The sequence below is a fragment of the Rhineura floridana genome, chromosome 6 (assembly GCF_030035675.1).
Source record: "Rhineura floridana isolate rRhiFlo1 chromosome 6, rRhiFlo1.hap2, whole genome shotgun sequence".
NCBI classification, from domain to species: domain Eukaryota; kingdom Metazoa; phylum Chordata; class Lepidosauria; order Squamata; family Rhineuridae; genus Rhineura; species Rhineura floridana.
The window spans coordinates 47,670,614-47,689,276 of NC_084485.1; the positions used below are offsets into that span (position 1 = coordinate 47,670,614).

The 18,663-nt window shown below is 39.8% G+C and overlaps 1 protein-coding gene across 2 annotated transcripts in view; it reads left to right on the forward strand.

The window, feature by feature from the left end:
• The window catches only part of TRPC4AP (transient receptor potential cation channel subfamily C member 4 associated protein), a 40,874-nt gene that overhangs the window by 14,124 nt on the left and 8,087 nt on the right, over positions 1 to 18,663 (forward strand). The window contains exons 4-12 of one of the 2 annotated variants that reach the window (XM_061631684.1): positions 3,993 to 4,050; positions 4,948 to 5,000; positions 6,263 to 6,391; positions 8,634 to 8,835; positions 9,213 to 9,401; positions 9,698 to 9,840; positions 10,839 to 10,970; positions 11,231 to 11,289; positions 18,412 to 18,513. In XM_061631684.1, coding sequence (XP_061487668.1) covers positions 3,993 to 4,050; positions 4,948 to 5,000; positions 6,263 to 6,391; positions 8,634 to 8,835; positions 9,213 to 9,401; positions 9,698 to 9,840; positions 10,839 to 10,970; positions 11,231 to 11,289; positions 18,412 to 18,513 — 1,067 coding nt within the window. Of the gene's footprint in view, positions 1 to 3,992; positions 4,051 to 4,944; positions 5,001 to 6,262; positions 6,392 to 8,633; positions 8,836 to 9,212; positions 9,402 to 9,697; positions 9,841 to 10,838; positions 10,971 to 11,230; positions 11,290 to 18,411; positions 18,514 to 18,663 lie in introns of both variants that reach the window. The other variant, XM_061631683.1, reaches the window with a different exon arrangement.

Sequence of the window (18,663 nt, forward strand, 5' to 3'; positions counted from 1 at the left end):
CGGTCAAATCTTTAATCTTAATATAGCTTCCATTTGGTGGCAGATTGACTGGTAATGGAACCCTTTTTCAGTATACGAATGACCATAATGAATGGGTCTTTGATAGACCTAACTAAAAGTTGTCTATAAATTGAACATAAGATCAAAGCTTGGAAAACATCATGCCAGTCTCTTAAAGATAAATTTAGAAAGACATCTTTTTTTTTTTACTAAAGAATTTTCATAACAGGCTTGAACTGTAATAATGAAACTATATTTAAGCTATTTCACGCTAAAGCATGGGGCTGCCTACCACATCAAATACCACATCAAAATCTTTTAGATGCTCTTCCAAGTTGACTAGGGAGTTACGAAGAGCTTTTGTCATTATAAGCTGAATATTTTAGAAAATAATACAAAGACTGAATAGTGATGATACTTGATATAATGTCTTAATCAGATAAGCTACTGGCACCATGGATTTTGCTTTTAAGTAGCATGTAACTTTTGAAACTGGGAATGTATTCAACTTCTGTGCAGCTTTTACAAGGAGAGAGGCAACAGATTAATAAAGTTCTGTCCTACTTAGAGGGGAGATTCATGGTCCGTGTGTGCGTGTGTGTTTTTTTTTTTTTTTTACAATAATTTTTATTCAAATTTTCATAAAACATAGAAAACAAAATCATAAAACATTCAAAGACAAAAAACAAAACAAAAAAAAATGATTAAACAAAAAAAATAAAATGTTGACTTCCCATTTGTCACATATCAAATCAGTTATAGGTCTACAATATATAACAATCCTGTTTCTTAAATCATATTATAAAATCACTTTCCTCCCGTAGTTATCTTAATTAATCATCAAATCTCATAAACATTACTTTATTCTTTCCACAAAAAGTCAAAGAGAGGTTTCAATTCTTTAAGAAATATATCTATCAATTTTTCTCCAAATAAACATGTCAATTAATCCATCTCGTTAATAATTATAATAATCTTATTGTCATAACCATAGTCCAAATAAACATTTTGATTAATCCATCTCATCAGAATCTGTTAGGTCCAATAATTTCAATAGCCATTATTCCATTATCCCTATTAGTTCCATCTTCAATAGTCCTGTTAAGTCCAGTAATTTCAGTGTCCAATCTTCCATTATCAGTATTCCATAATAATCTTGCTGTTGTAACCATAGTCATATAATAAGAGTCTGATGGGAATTTCCTCTATCCCAAATATTTTCTTGCCATCCATTCTGAATAAGTTGCTGAAATACTGTTGTAAAGTCATATCTGTGTTCTTCTTTTTTACAAAATGCACTGGCTCATCTCTTAAGAGTTTTTCCATTGTCACATGGCTGCAGTTAATTCCATAGATTTTCTCTATATCAAGCTCCATCACATCATTCCAGTCCAGAAGATTATCCAAGCCATTGATAACTTTATCTCTAATATCTTCATTAATTTCTTCAGAGATAACGTTAAATTCCAAACAGTAGATTTTATTTCTAAAATCCATAAACTCCAGATCTTTTTCCAATTCCACATTTGTTCCAATCTCCAGGGCTTGTATCTTCCCTTTATTTTTTCTTTTCTCATCTCTGATCTCATTCTCCTCTCTCACAGGATCCCCTATTTCTTTAAGCTCCTGCGTCATTTTGCTCAGTTCAATTTTCAGCTCCTTACTACCCTGTCGCAGGGTTTGTTTCGTTATCTCAATCTCATCCATTATTTTCTGAAACATAATTACTTCCAGATTCTCAGCCACTTTCTTGATTGCCATTTTTAAAACCACGAAAACAAAGCAAAATAAAAATAAAGAAGAACCACTTCTTATTTCAGCAACAATTGGGTTAATATTCCAGGCTTGATGACATCACAGTATAAACAGAGCAACCTGCCTTATCTCTCTTGTGCAAGAATGCAAAACAAATTTAGTTCCCAGCATCAAAACAGTTAGTGGCGTCGTGAAGAAGCAGATTCGTCAAAATAAAATAGACCAAAAAGAGAATAGTCCCAGACAATATAATATTCCTCGGAATAGAAATCAGGAATAGAAATCCCTCTTCTGTTTATTATCTTTAGAATGCACTTCCAGGACAGCTTTTTGCGACAGAAACAGAGATAAGCTGTTAATTTCGTGAATAACAGAAAAGGGTTATATCTCACCCAGAAGTTGTCCAAAGCCGATCAATCTGACAAATCTCCTTTTGCTGTAACAATTTAAACCAAGTAAAAAAAATAATAGAAAGAAGGGTGCTTGCCTGTTAGTCCGTTCTCTCTTTAAAGAAAAGATAAACGTATCGCTTAAGCAGATAGAGCTTGTTAGAAAGTCCGTCCGGCATTGTTGGCTGGACCTTATCTCATAAATTAATGAAATCCAGTCCTCCCAACAAAAACAGGCTTTTGAGGTTGATCTCTACGTTTCTCCCTGCCCGGGAGAAATTTCATCAGTCAAAAAAAAAAAATGTTCTGACTGATTTATATCTGAATAAGCTTCTTTTGAGGCGGGAGCCCGTCCCAAAAGCAGGCACAAGCGAAGTCACCCTTCCCGGAAGTCCCGTGTGTGCGTGTGTGTTAGTGTTATGCAATAGGAGTGCTTGCTGGGCCACTACCAAATAAATAAACTGGAACCCATTTTTGCCTCCTGCTGGGAAAGCATTAGCTGTTGATGCTACTGTGTCAGCTAATGGGGAGGACAGGGTAACTTCCATAAGGTGCAGGAATGTGAAAAGGCCTTTTTCAAGGACAGGAGGTGCTTTGCTACAATTGTCTGGAATGTTTTCTGGGTAAAGTTGTGTTCTTGTACAATAGTGTGTTTCTCTCTAATCTTATTCCTTATCAGACTTTTCTTAAGCCTTTCTTGGCAATGAAGGAAGCGCTACATACAGGGGAGGGGCAGTTATTGAATAAAAGTATCTGTTACTTTCTGTCTGTTTCACTTGCATTTATGTAAGTGTGTGCTGGGTTTTCCCATTGTGTTAATGCAAAATTATTTAGGCTTGTATATTCACTAAATATTTGTACTATATGTATATATAAAATATTACATTTTTGAGGGGGAGAGCCTACCCTGTGATGTAAAGCTGAACAGACTACACATGTTGTGCTATTCTAGTCCTGTGCAGATGACATTGCCTCAGTTAAGTCTTGAATATCTGTTCCCCAGGGCTTTTGTTCTGAAACATTTGTAGATACATTTATACTGTAGTCTGGTTAACATGCAACACCAAAGTATAATTGAGATATGCACAAAGCTTGTGCTTATGTGCTTTCCCTCTCCGTTCTCCCGGCATGCCCGCATAGTGGAGATCTGAAGGTTTTATTCTCATTCTCATTACATTTGAAGTGATACAAACTTTGGTTAGTGTTAACTGTAGTATATTGAAACAAGGCAGGACCATTTATCATGGTTTGAAGATGGCTTGTTTCCCTAGGCACTAACCCTGGTTTGTCTAGGCTTGGGCATAACTAGTAAATAGTTGTTCATTGAAAATGGAAGCAGAAGCTTCTGAGCATCTCTCCAGCCATGTGGGGGAGGAGGAGCACAGGACCCTGGGCTCATATACTTAACACTAAATTATGTTCAAGAGTTATCTGTAAACACAGCTGTTGCCCCAGTTTCCATGTCACATTAAACCATAGCTTAAAATATATTATGGTCTAATGCCAAAAAGCAGCATGTACACTGTCTCCCCCACCCTCAAAATCTGGCTTATTGTGTCATTCAAAACCAGGCTCAGGGTTTGTTTCTTTCTAAACAAATGAGGTTATTTGGGAGAAACAAATCATGAGCCCACATTCAGATGATACAACCTTGTTTTGTCCACAGCATGGCAGCAGGAGCGAGAAAATGCCATGGGAACGTTTGAGCAGCGTGCACCAGCATCCTGCTCATTCACATTAAAATTATCGTCTGTTTTCACACTTCAGTTAATTTATTTCTTTTTGGAATTGCTGTTAAAATAATGAGTTATGTTTCTTTATTAAAATATTTATATCTGATGTTCACAGCTTCTGGTAGAAATACTTATGAGACCAACACTTATTACACAGAAGAAGAAACAGAAAAGTAAGTGATGTATTTCCTTCACAAAGCCTCGTTTTATCTTCCCTCATATCGTGAGAGAAGAATTGGTCACTAAACCAGTTGTGGGTAACAATACACTGTGCTTTGTGCACATTTTTGATCATATACGAAAATGCAAGTTCTAACAGACAGTTTCTAAACTCTCATGGTTCCAGAGGCGGTAAATTTTAAATTATAAGTCATGTTTGTTTATAGGCTTATGTATTGCATAATAAACAAAGTATCTAGGCAGTGAATATAACAGTCGGATACAGAAAAACCAGTGGTTGAGCTATACATCAGAAAAGGCCTCTGTAAACAGAAGAAGCTTAAGCAGGTGTTTGGAACAAAGTACCAACAGTGCTTGCTTATAGTAATAGGCAAAGAGTTTCACAGCCTAGGTCTGCAGACAAACTAAATGTCCCCTGTTTGTAGAAGCAAGGCTAGAATCATGTGGCAACCTTAATAGTAAAGATCAGGCAGATATATCTAAAGATTTGAAAGGTAAATAAAAGGAATTCAGAGTCTCATGACTTTTTATTTGAGTACTGATCTAACACTTAGATTTTTGAAAATATTTGGTGTTAATTTCAGACTCACAAGATAACGGCAGTGGACAGGCTTATAAGCAACTTTAAGCACAAACATTTAATGGTATACCTTATATGTGCCATATAATCTTGATCTGAAGATATTGCCTTCCTGTCTTAATAATAGTTGTCATTCCTATGTGTGTTAAGCTTTGATCAGATCTACTTTTATTTGGATTTTAGCAGCTGAGATACTTGCTGTTCTTTTATTTGTACTTTTAATGCGTTAAATAGTGTGATGAAATGTATGTGTGTATGTTGGAGGCTGATAGTTCAGGAAGCATTAATTAGTTTTTTTCTCTTGCAGTAGATGATGACCTCATCAAGGATTGTTTAAGCATATTGTACAATACCTGCATATGTGTAAGTCATATTCTATGTGCTGTCAATAATTTTTATTTTGTGAAGCAAAATCTGAACAAGAGAATTAAATAATAAAGCACTTAAAGTTGTGTGCTTCAAGATTTTGATGTTAAATTTTTATTAGATTTCACATGTTGTAATGTATCAAGCCTGTTACTCGTATTTTGTCTAATAATCTTTTTAATAAAGGGTTTTTTGCTGTTTATTGCTAGGGCTTGCTATGAGGATTTGTGTTTGCATACATTGTTCAAGACCATTTTCAGTTGTGTATTTTTTTTTAATTGACAGGGCTTCTCTGATATCTGCAACTATATGATTCATTTTATATTTGTAGTATTTGGAAATGCTGTTTGTCCTAGTTTTTTAAATGTGTTTTAGAACCTTTTTATCAGTGTACATTTAGCAGTGTTGAATTCATTTCAATAATTAATGCATGAAAACAATCTGATACTGTTTATATGCATTATCAAGATGATTAGATGCTTTTCTTAGCCAATCTACACTTTACACTCACCTCATTAGAGCAACCTGGCTTTCCCTTTTGAGAATGTATGGCTAACTGTAGACAGAGAAAGCTGGAATGGATCTGATTTGCACATGGAGGAAACAAGGAAACAACTTTTTTCTACTCCTTTTTAATTTCCACTTCACACACTCCTGGAGAGGCTCCAATTTTCCCTGCCTGTAAACTGTAGGAATTCTCAACAGAGTAGAGCTGGACTGTTCTCAAGGGTAATGTGTACCCTTGATCTTATATTATGGAAAGCCATTTAAAAGTTTAAGAATTGAAATTCATTCTCTGCATCTGTATTTAGAAGGTAGCAGCAGAAGTTACTCGGTTTGTATATGCTCCATATTACTTAGTTATTTGTTAGTAAAGGCATTTTTCAAGAATGATTTTGATTCTCAATAACGCCCTGACTGACACATCTTAGTGATACAAACCACATACAAACCAGCAATACATCTCTCTCTCTCTCCTTTCACCCACACATCTAGGACCACTGCATGAGAATGCAAAGATGTACATTAATTCAGTGTTTGCTACTACTTTACCCAATATTTTGACTCCTTCTGTTTTGGTTGTACACTTGGGAACTGTCAGAGAGCATACCATAGGCCACTATTCAAGGATGATTATCCTGGGTATCTTGTGCTTGCTCTTGAGATATATAGCCAATAGAAATTAGCTACATGTGATGTTTGTCTCAGCAGTGTTGATTGTTGTTCATGTGTGTATGTGATTTCTCATTATCTTACAGACTGAAGGAGTCACTAAACGACTGGCAGAAAGAAATGATTTTGTGTTGTTCTTGTTTACACTGATGACAAATAAAAAGACATTTTTGCAAACAGCTACCCTTATTGAAGACATCCTGGGAGTGAAAAAGGTTTGTTGATAATCTAGCCCATACAAACACATTATCATTTAATCTTGAAAACTCTTTAACTACTTGAAAGCAGAACTGCATTCTGAGTTCAGTAACAGAAAGAAAGAATCTTGTATCCTCAATGCAAAACCATATTACTTGCTTCTAGCCTGTTTTCCCTTTGTAAGGTATAAGGTTAAGGCAGTTGCTTGTTTAGTTCATCCCTCTTAACCCTGAAATGGAAATTTGGAAACGCATAATGTAAGTGCTGGATAGTGGAACAGATTGCCTTGGGAGGTGGGGGACTGAGCTTCACTAGAAGTATTTAAGCAGAGATGAACAACCATCTTTTAGGGATACTGTAGTTTCATCCTGCATTGTAGATCCTTCATTGATTAGGGAACTGGACTAGAGGATCACCAGGGACTCTTCAAATTCCTAAAATTCTGCAATTCTATGTTTTATCTTGAACATGAAACAACCCTTTTTCTCTTGGAGACAGATTTATTTAGCACTCAAGGTTTATCAGTGGGTTTAATTATAAAATTCCTTTTCCTAATTATGATCATGATCAAAACATTCAAGGGAGAAAGGGGGAAGCTTTTAAAGAAGAAATCATATTTCTTAACCCGAATATTATTTCTGTTTAAACCTTATTGTTTGGGTTTGTGTACAGACAGATCTAGCATAAACATAATGTTGTTATATAATTGTAGCAGACTTGTTAAAAACTTGGATGTAATGTTTCCAGAAGCATACTTTCAGGAATCTGAGGAATTTTTCTTATGAAGAATACCTCTCTGGTACTTGTTCTCAAACTTGTGAAATTAGTGATGAGCAGCTCTCAATATTTTTCAACATTGTACCATTTCATACAATCTGTTTAGCAGAGACTAAGTTAACAATTGTATTTCTTGAATATGTTCCAAGATGTACAGTTCTTTCAAGTTAAAATGAGACATAAGAACTAAAATGAAAACCAAGAGCCAAGGGACTGCAACCATTTTACACCCTACATTCTCATAAATGGTGCACAGATGCCTTTAAAATTGTCAGTTTCATTATGGGATAGATCTGCCAACTGCTTAAGTGTAAAAATGTTCTTTACAGCTCTTCAGTATTCTTTTAACTGTAGTGCTGCCCAAGAGTAAATTCTTTTTCTTGTCTAGAAGCTCAATCAGTAGGACAGTAGCCTAATATTGCCCCTCTAAAGGAAAAAAGAAAAATCACAAATTATTCCTGCAATGCATAATTTCCAACTAATATGGAATAATATATAGTTTCTTAATGAAGTACAATAAGATTCATGGATTTTTTTTATCTTAACAGCATATCAGAAGTAAGTGTTGATCGTTGCTAAGAAGGCCTTCCTTTGCTGTTGAGCAGCATGACTTCTCTAGGTTGCTATATGGCTCAACTAATCCATTACTTAAGTGGCATAGGAGCCCCTGGAAAATCTGCTGTCTTATGATTGGCTTCCCTGTTGCCTGGGCAAAGTATGGAAGCTCTAATCTTGTCATGCAGTGTCTGCTCTGACATGGCAAGGTTAACATAAGGACCAACCCCACATGATCAGAACTTTGCTGGGATAACATCTTTGTAGAAATGTATACAAAACATCAGATCCATTTAAGCGATTGTTACATGGAATATAATAAGCTACATAATAAGTAATATAAAAAGAAAAATGTTCATTTTAAATTCTGTTAATGTTTTCCAGAGTGATAAATTGACATATCCCTATATCTATCTCTAATGCCCTATCTAGGACTTTGCTAGAAAGCATATGGGTTAAAGTGAGGAGAGGACAAAGGTGCACACCATCTTCATTTCAGATCTTCCTATATTCAGCTGAATGCAGCATGGATTCCTGATCACAAACACACTTTGAATTGATTGAGTGCACTTAGAATCCTTGCAGTCAGGAATCCTGGTTTCCCAATCGCGATTCTAAGCACATTTAACTGAACTTGCTCAGAATTCCCCTTCAGACCTTCTCTCTCAACAAGGGAAGGTCTGTGTTCATCCGGTCCTTGCTAGGGCTGCATATGGCAGTCATGGTAAGTGAATGCACAGAATAGAGCAGCCACGATGAAACAAAATGGATGACACTTTTGCTGTGTCTGTGTCATTTTGGATTTCTATAAGAAGAGGAAGATACAAAATGAATAAATTTGCATGAGTCTTGGAAATAATATATTTGCTATTTTTTAAAATCATCTAAGGTTCATTAGCAGTTAACCTGTCACTTGTCATGTTTTAGGAAATGATTCAGTTGGAAGATATTCCAGATCTCTCCAGTCTAGTCTCTAGCTTTGACCAACAGCAGCTTGCAAACTTCTGCAGGATCCTTGCAGTTACAATTTCAGAGCTGGACACAGGCAGTGATGACAAACACACTCTTCTGGCAAAAAATGCTCAGCAGAAAAAGAACTTGGGTCCTTCTCGAGCAGAAATTAATCAAGGTAAAATATCCTGGTTTTGGAATTAAGCACTCCAAGCACGTGCTCTCAGAAGATGAGAGAGCTGGGGAGGGAATATGCATCATCCAAGTTTGAAGGCTATGCATATCAAGGGAGACTGAAATAATGTTTAGTGCAAGGGGGAGGTATGAAGGTCATCTGCCCCTCAAAACTTAAGGGCAGAACTTGTAGATGAAATACAATCTCTCTTGCTCACTTATCTTGCTTTGCAGTGATAACTAATAAAATTCTGACTATTCAAATTAATATTCAGTCATACTAAAATGGAAATAAACTTGATTTTAATTTGGATTTCTAATCGTACACAGATTTTTCCACAATTTAACGTTTATAAAACTCCTATTTGCTTCCTGTCTTAGCCACACTCCTCAATATACCAGGCTTCATTGAACGACTATGTGAACTAGCAACCAGAAAAGTATCAGAAACAACAGGAGCTTCCAGTTTGCTACAAGAGTTGGAGGAGTGGTACACCTGGCTAGATAATGCACTTGTACTTGATGCACTAATGCGTGTGGCAGGTGAAGAGACAGAACAAAGTAGCACAGGTACCTGTCTTTAAGTCTGCTTGAGCAGCTATTTAATAACCTGGTAGATTTTATCACTTGTAGATCTGCGTATGGCCTTGTCTTGTCCTTTCTCCTGCTTTGCCATTGTAGTACTGGAATGGAAGCATGTGCAGCAGTCCCTTGAAAGGTTGGAACAGTGTTGTGCAAACACCTCTGGGTGGTGTAATCAATTTCTACTGCATTGAGTATCAACCAGTTTGCTACGGTCTACATTTTTGCTGCATTGATATCTATTACGTTAAATGCCTCAATGTTCATTTTTTTTGGTCTTTTAGAATCTTCAGATGAGAGTGGATTTGCCTCCACTTCACCAAGGAATCAGCTTCCACAGTCCATGAAGATTATGCATGAAATTATGTATAAGTTGGAAGTTTTGTATGTCCTCTGTGTGCTTTTAATGGGCAGGCAAAGGAATCAGGTGAGAATCTGCCCTCAAATGTTTGGATCGAACTGAAAAACAGCAGCTCTAAAAATCCAAATGGGAATCTGGTTACTTAAAATCCTACAATCTTCTCAAATGCAGACTATTTGAAACTCCAGGCCACTGTTGATCCATGTCCTATTGAGCTACTAAAATATATACAGTTGTTCTCTCCTTCTGTGAAATAAAACAGTAATATACTGTAAGTCTGTGCTTGTCGCTTGTCACCTTTTAGGAAATGTTTGCTGGTTGATTCATTTATGTTGCATAATGGCCATGAAAGTTTTTGGTTGGTGATCTAATAAAAACTAATTTAGAATGTGCCTTTATGTATTTTTCCATTTGGCAAATACTTGGCATTAAATTAGCATCAGTTAATATCCCCTGCTTAATACAAACTCTGTCAAGCTAAGCTTTTGGCTAAAAATGTCCATTACATGTTTTATGCCTACCTATATTGGATATGAGGGGCAAACTCACATTACAAAACTTCACATTAAATATTGAAATTTGGTGCCGTGTTGAAGAGAATTAGGTTGAAATGCAGGGTGAAACCTTTGCACAACCTCTACTGAAAGGATGTTTTGGTTATTCCCATTCATTTTTGTGGGGCTTTCAGAATAGAAATCTCAAATAGATATTGCTGCAAACTGATATTATATAGATAAAATATATTTCAAAGAGAACTGTTTTTGTATACTTTATTTTTTACTGATTATTATCTTTTGTATTTTTCAAGGTGTCTCATATTTTGTGGGCAGGTGAGAGGGAGAGTATTAATGAACAACTTTTTTGAAGAACTTAAAACAACTTACATGTTGGTGAAATGTAATACCTCCCATTATAAATGGGACAGTGCCAAATGTGTCAAGCATCTATTTCTACTAATTTATTTGCATAAAAATAACCAAATGTCAGTTGTTTGTAAATTTATATGATTGTTTTACCATAATTGAATGCAGAGAGGTAGTACACTGATCATTCTTCTTGCCCAGGTTCACAAGATGATTGCAGAATTCAGATTGATCCCTGGTCTTAATAATTTGTTCGATAAATTAATCTGGCGGAAGCATTCAGCATCAGCCCTTGTTCTGAATGGCCATAATCAAAACTGTGAATGTAGCCCGGTGAGTATTGGGTTGAAGCTGCTGACAAGAGGTTTTTTTCCTGAAATGGCCCTTAAGAGCTCACATGCAATGTTAATAGCCGGCCTCTTCAGTTGTTTTGATATCAATTTTTTTTTCTGGTCGCAACTAGCAACCTCATCACTCTCTAAATGACATAAGTATTTTTAAAAGCCTGGAAGTTTGATTTTTCCACCAGACAACTAGTAATGATATTTTTAATATTACTTCTAAAATAAACTGTTGACCTCTTTCTTCTGTAGGATATTACGTTGAAGATTCAGTTTTTAAGACTCCTTCAGAGCTTTAGTGACCATCATGAGTGAGTATAGAAGATGTTGCCATAAACTTTGTGGTGTCACTTCATGTGTTGCTGAATTAAGGGATCTTTATGCTTGAAGTAACACACTTTTGAGGAGGCACAAAGTGTGTGTATTATTATTTATTTATTTATTCTTGTTTTATTTATTATTAAATTTATATCCTGCCCTTCCTCCCAGAAGGAACCCGGGGCGGCAAACGTGATAAAACACGAAAAACATCTTTAAAATATCTTAAACAAAACATATTTAAAAACATGTTAAAAACAATTCCAACTGAGATGCATACTGGGATAATGCTCGTTGAAAGAGGAAGGTCTTCAGTAGGCACTGAAAAGACAACAGACATCACTTGTCTGATAAGGGGAGTGAATTCTAAAGGGTAGGTGCCACAATGCTAAAGGTATGCTTCCTATATTGTGTGGAACAGACCGTCTGATGAGATGGTATCTGCAAGAGGCCCTGAACTGCAGAGCACAATGATCAACTGGATATATAAATAAGGGGTTAGATGATATTTCAAGTATCCTTGTGCCAAACTGTGTTGGGCTTTATACACCAAAACCAGCACCTTGAACTTAGTCCAGTAGCCAATGGATAACCAGTGCAATTCTTTCAGCAGTGGGATGACACGTTGGTGATATTCTGCCCCAGTGAGCAGTTGCTGCAGCTTCCAGACCAACCTCAAGGGCAGCCCCACATAGAGTGCATTACAGTAACCTAGCGTGGAAGTTACCAGTGCATGGACAACAGTGTCAGACCATCCTGGTCCAGAAACCACTGCAGCTGTTTTACCAGCTGAAACTGGTAAAAGGCACTGTTAGCCACTGATGTCACCTGAGCCTCTAGTGACAAAGGTGGATCCAGGAGCATCCCCCAGACTACAAACCTGCTCTTTCAAAGGGAGTACAACCCCATCCAAAACAGGCAATTGACCAATTATTTGAACTCAGAAGCCACCTACCCATAGCACTTCTGTCTTGCTAGGATCCAGACACAGTTTATTGGCCCTCATCCAGCCCATGACCAAGTCTGGGCACTGGTCCAGGGTTTGCATGGCCTCCAATACCCATCTTACCAAGTTGGCTCAGAAAAATACCATGGTGGATGGTATCAAAAGCTGCTGAGAGATCAAGTAAGAATAACAGGGTTACACTCCCCCTGTCCTGTGCCACAACCCTCTCAATCACCTTCCCTAAAAAGGGTATTTGTGACTAGGTGGTAGTTGTCACAAATTAATGGGTCCAGGGTGGTTTGTTACAGGAGTGGTCAGATCACCACCTCTTTCAGGGTGGCTCTGACCACTCCTTCCTACAAAGACACAATTCTGGATCTCCTCAGTCATACCCTCTTAGCAAGCTTAAATAAGCTAAGAAGGGCAAAAGTTGAGAAGGCACATTGCTGGCCACATCGTCACAAGCACCTTGTCCACATCATCAGGCTGCATCAATTGAAACTGATCCCAAGAATCTGCAGCAGATGTTGCACTGGACACCTCACTGGGGACTATAGTATATATGAATGGGGAGTCAAGATTACTGTGGAGGTGAGCAACTTTACCCTTGAAGTGCCTTGCAAACACTTCCTAGTGGACTTCCAAAGGTTCTAAAACTCCATTTCCTGGAGTTGATGTTAACAGACCCCAGACAATACAAAAAAGCTCCACTGGATAGCTACCTGAGGTTGCGATCACAGCAGAGAAGTGGGCTTCGCCGCCCTCGCTGCCACATTAGGCACTGTTATGTTGTTTCATCCATGCCTGGTCAGCCTCACAGCACATCTTTCACCACTTGCACTCTAGCCATCATCTAGCCTATTTCATCATCCTTAGTTCACTAGTGTACCAAAGTGCAAAACAAGCACCACAATACTGGAAAGAGCACTCAGGGCAGCCATGTCAAGAATCCAATGTGTCTTCTTGTTCCACAATGCAACAAGGGCTTCAACAGGGTCACCTGCTCTGTCTACTGGACCCCCCCCCCCCGGCAGTCAGGAATCCAGTGAATCCATTAGTCTTTGGGTGTGGACCATCTTAGTCTGTCCACCACCCCCGAAGGGGAGGATCGAAGCTCTTAAGTTCAAACTTTACCAGGAAGTGTTCTGACCATGACAACAGGGTGACATACACCACCCTGTTTGCAGACCACTCCTTCCTCCAATCTGGACCAAAAATCAAATCAAGGACGTGCCCTGCCCTTTGTGTCGGACTGGTGACAACTTGAGACAGCCCCTGGTTGTTATGGAAGTCATGAAGTCCCAAGCTGGAACACTAGAAGCGGCCTCAGTGTGGATATTGAAATCGCCCAGGACAATAGTGCTGGGCTCCTCCAACACCGCAGCCAACAACTCCTCCAACACCGCAACCAAGACAGCCTCCGCCAGCTCAGTCACAGAAGCTGCTGGGTGGACCAGCAGCAAACCCTGTTTGCTGTCTCCTTGGCTTGACACCTGACGCAGGCCCTCATAGCCACTCCAAGACAGAGTTGCTTCCTGGTGACAGTGATGGAAGTTCTGTGGACCACAGCAACTCCTCCCTTCCCCCATCCCTGCAGACTGTGCTGATGCTGCACCAAGTATCCAGGTGGGCAAAGCTGGGTCACATCAACTTCTCCCAGTTCATCACCCAGGTCTTGGTTATACACACCAGATCAACACCCTCATCCATGATCAAATAATGGATGAGTGTGTGATTATTGTGTACTGATCTGGCAGTAAACAACAGCACACACAGCAGATGAGCAACCAAGAACCCATCCATGGGGAGAGTGGGAGTGAGGAACAAGGTGTAAATAGCCTTGCCATAGTCTTCCATGGTGGTTTATCACCTCCCCATGGCTACACTTCCCTCTGCCCATGATCACTGAAATTGGGTGGCATCCATGTCTCTCTTTCCCAAGACTCCTAAACACATGACAGCCCACCAACAAAACCTACCAAATCCCAGTAGACTTTAGAGAGAATTGGGAACAGTATTACTAGAACTATACCATACCCACCCAATACCTTTTATGGGGCACATTTACTCCCCCCCTGCCAGTCTCTCACCAAGGGAGGACCAGCCTTTTTGCCAGTTGCAGACTCTCACTCTGAAGGCATCTGGCAACTTTCTCCTATCATACAGTTGATTGCACAGATCACTTTGCACAGGAACTACACATGCGCCTTACGCCCTCCACGCTATCAAACCTCTGGATTGGAAAAAAATAGAAGGGAGTAGCCCCTTGTGGCTCCCCAAGGGACAATCTGTTTTGGTGTCACCCATTCGATGGTAACTCTGTCAGTTGCAGACCCGCCACCCAAGGACTGCTCGGCTTTCGTGCCCCCTGATCCAGCCAGGAGCTGATTCAAGAAGCTGCAAAATTGAGTGCAGCTTCTCTGTGGACTGGGGGACTCAGTCCTTACAGCACTTACCAGGCAGGGGGTCCCAGTCCTTACAGCACTTACCAGGGACGACAGCTGTCTCAAGAGACGGGAGCAAGCAAAACACCCAGACGCTCAAGTACTCATTCCCAGGGTGGGTGTTTTCCAGTTCCCCAGTGTGGCAGCTGTTCCCAAAGACCCACGGACTGCTGGGCTTTTATGCCCAGTGACCCAGCTAGGAGCTGCTATTAAATCTTTTACCTGCCCTTCACCAGCAGATCCCAGGGCAGATTACAATAGTTTAAAATTCAATATTAAAAACAAAACAAATTACAATCGCAGGAATAGATTGAGTAGTGAAAACATACATTTCAGGTGTCAAAGGCCAGGGTAAAGAGGTGTATCTTTAGCATTTGCCGAAAACTGTTCAGTGAAAGTTTATTTTTTATTTTATTTTTATTATCATCATTTTTACCCCGCCCTTTTTCCAAAACTGGAACTCACGGCGGCTTCCAGGTAAATGCACACATATAATTAAAAACATACAAAAGTCTAGATTAAAATCAAATTAAACAATTTACAGTATTAAAACCATTCATACATACAGTTAAAATAATTCAAACTCAGTTTAAAATAATACAATTAGGCAACAGCAATGCAGCACCTTTCAAGACCTGTCCTTAACAGCTTTCAGTTCCAAAGGCTTGTTGAAATAAAAAAGTCTTTGCTTGCCGACGGAAGGACTGCAAGGAGGGGGCCATTCTTGCTCTAGGATGGGAGTTCCAAAGCCTCAGGGCAGCCACCGAAAAGACCCTATCTTGCGTCCCCAATAGTCGTGCTTGTCAGGACGTAGGTATTGAGAGAAGGGCCTCTCCTGAGGATCTCAGGGCCCGGGCAGGCTCATATAGGGAGATACGGTCTGACAGCCTGGACCTAAGCCATATAGGGCTTTACAGGTCATCACCAGCACTTTGAATTGTGTCCAGAAACAGAGTGGCAACCAGTGGAGCTTTTGTAACAGGGGAGTCGTATGGTCCCTGTAACCAGCCCCAGTTAACATTCTGGCTGCAGCACGTTGCACCAACTGAAGTTTCCGAACAGTCTTCAGGGTCAGCCCCATGTAGAGCGCATTACAGTAATCTAAACGGGATGTCACTAAGGTATGTGTCACCGTAGCCAGATCAGACGGCTCAAGGAATGGGCGCAGTTGGCGCACTAATCTTAATTGTGCAAAAGCACTCCTGGCCACCGCAGAAACCTGGGCCTCCAAATTTAAAGCTGAGTCCAGGAGCACACCCAAACTGCGAACCTACGTCTTCAGGGGGAGTGTAACCCCATCCAGCGCAGGCTGAATCCCTATTCCCTGATTTGCCTTTTGACTGACCAGGAGCACCTCTGTCTTGTCTGGATTAAGCTTCAATTTGTTCGCCCTCATCCAGTCCACCACTGATGACAGACACCGGTTTAAAACCAAGACAGCTTCCTTGGAGTTAGGTGGAAAGGAGAAGTAGAGTTGGGTGTCATCAGCATACTGATGGCACCGAACCCCAAACCCCTGGACAACCTCTCCCAGTGGTTTCATGTAGATGTTAAATAGCATGGATGTAATTGTGGGGCAGGGAGTTCCACAACTTAGAGGCTGCAACAGAAAATGCCCTCTCCCAGGCCACTATCCCCCAAACCTCTGAGGGTGGCAGGAGTACTAAGATGACCCTCTCTGCTGATCTTAACACCCAAGAGAGTCTGTAGGGAAGGAAGCAGTCTCTCAGATATTTGGGGCTTAAGTCATTGAGGGCTGAAAACACTAACATGAGCACCTTAAATTGGGCCTGGAAACAAGCTGGCAACAAACGCAACTGTTGTAATGTAAAGCACCCCCCAGACAGCCATCTAGCCACTGCATTTTGGACCAGTTGAAGTTTGAGTCATCTTCAAGGGCAGCCCCATGTAGAGCACATTGCAACAGTAGTCAGTGTTATTTACTTGTTACACTTCTGAGGAGTGAATGCAAAGATGTTGGGAGGTATCTCTGAATTTGTGAACCACATGTTGGAACTTGTACCCTTGAGATAAAGGCAGTCCTGAGCTCTTAGGAGGAATGGTGAAAAATCCAGTCACTGTCTCTCTTAGACTTAGGTTTTGTAGCTGTATGGTTTCTCTATACTGTATTTTTCTTACTGTTGGCCTGGAATATCTGACTGATAATCAGATCTCAGGTATGATTATTTTTCCATCTCAGTAGACCTGCAAGCTTTATAGAAATGTGTGGAGGAAGCTTTTTCAAAACACAGAAGAACCATTTAGATGTTCCACTCTTAACTACATTTTCTTTTCTTCTCTCACTGCTTATTCTCCTCCTTTTCTCTTCCCCACCCCTTGAGCCCCCAACAAAACGAGCTAGTGCAGACTTGCAGGTCAAGTTCTTTCATAGAATCATAGAGTTGGAAGGGGCCTATAAGGCCATTGAGTCCAACCCCCTGCTCAATGCAGGAATCCAAATTAAAGCATACTCAACAGGTGCCTGTCCAGCTGCCTCTTGAATGCCTCCAGTGTTGGACAGCCCACCACCTCCCTAGGTAATTGGTTCCATTATCGTACCGCTCTAACAGTTAGGAAGCCAGTTGAAATCTGGCTTCTTGTAACCTGAGCCCATTATTCTGTGTCCTGCACTCTGGGACTATCAAAAAGAGATCCTTGTCCTCCTCTTTGTTGCAGCCTTTCAAGTACTTGAAGAGTGCTATATCACCCCTCAGTCTTCTCTTCTCAAGGCTAAATATGCCCAGTTCTTCCAGTCTCTCCTCATAGGGCTTTGTTTCCAGTCCCGTGATCATCCTCATTGCCCTCCTCTGAACCCATTCCACTTTGTCTGCATCCTTCTTCAAATGCAGTGTTCAGAACTGGACACAGTAGTCAAGATGAGACCTAACCATTGCTGAATAGAGGGGAACTAATACTTCATGCAATTTGGAAACTATAGTCTGTTAATGCAGCCTAAAATAGCATTTGCCTTTTTTGCAGCCACATTGCACTGTTGGCTCATATTCAGCTTGTGATCAACAACAATCCCAAGATCCTTCTCACATGTAGTATCGCTGTGCCGAGTATCCCCCATCTTATAATTATGCACTTGGTTTTTTTCCCCCATGTGTAGAACTTTGCAATTATCCCTGTTAAATTTCATTCTGTTTTTCGCCCAGTGCTCCAGCTTATCAAGATCACTTTGAATTTTGTTTCTGTCTTCCAGGGTATTAGCTATCCCTTTCAATTTTATATCATCTGCAAATTTGATAAGCATTCCTGCTCCTACCCATCCAAGTCATTAATAAAAATGTTGAAGAGCACTGGGCCCAGGACCGACCCCTGTGGTACTCATGACCTCCCCCCAGTTTGAGAAGGAGCCATCAATAAGCACTCCTTGAGTACAATTCTGTAGCCAACTGTGGATCCACCTGATAGTTGTTCCATCCAGCCTACATTCACATTCAGCTAGCCGCCCAAGATTGTGGATGCCAAACATCAGTTTGGGGTATCAGTGGCACTGGATGTAAAGGGCATCTGTTTCTCAGTGAATAGCTGCAGAACAAGGGTTGTAATCTGATAATTGTTTTTGCTTGGCCTGCTGTTTCTATAACACTGAATTAAAGCCTTCACAGAATAACCAGCATTGTTACAGGTGGTGTGTATTTTTGGAAATGGGATATTGGTGATACATTAAAGAAGTCAGTGGATGTAATCACTCCTATCTGTTCTGATTTTTATATTAGAAACAAGTATCTGCTTCTAAACAGCCAAGAGCTTAATGAACTGAGTGCGATCTCCCTCAAAGCCAACATCCCTGAGGTAGAGGCTGTTGTCAACACAGACAGGTAGAGACAAGTATATGCATGTTTGTCTGCATAATTTGTTCTTTCTGAAATTGTCATTTTTACCAGATTTTCTACTTGAACCCCTGCAATAACATGGGTTAACTCTAGCTTGGTTAATATGTTGAACTAAAAACATTAAGAACCCACACC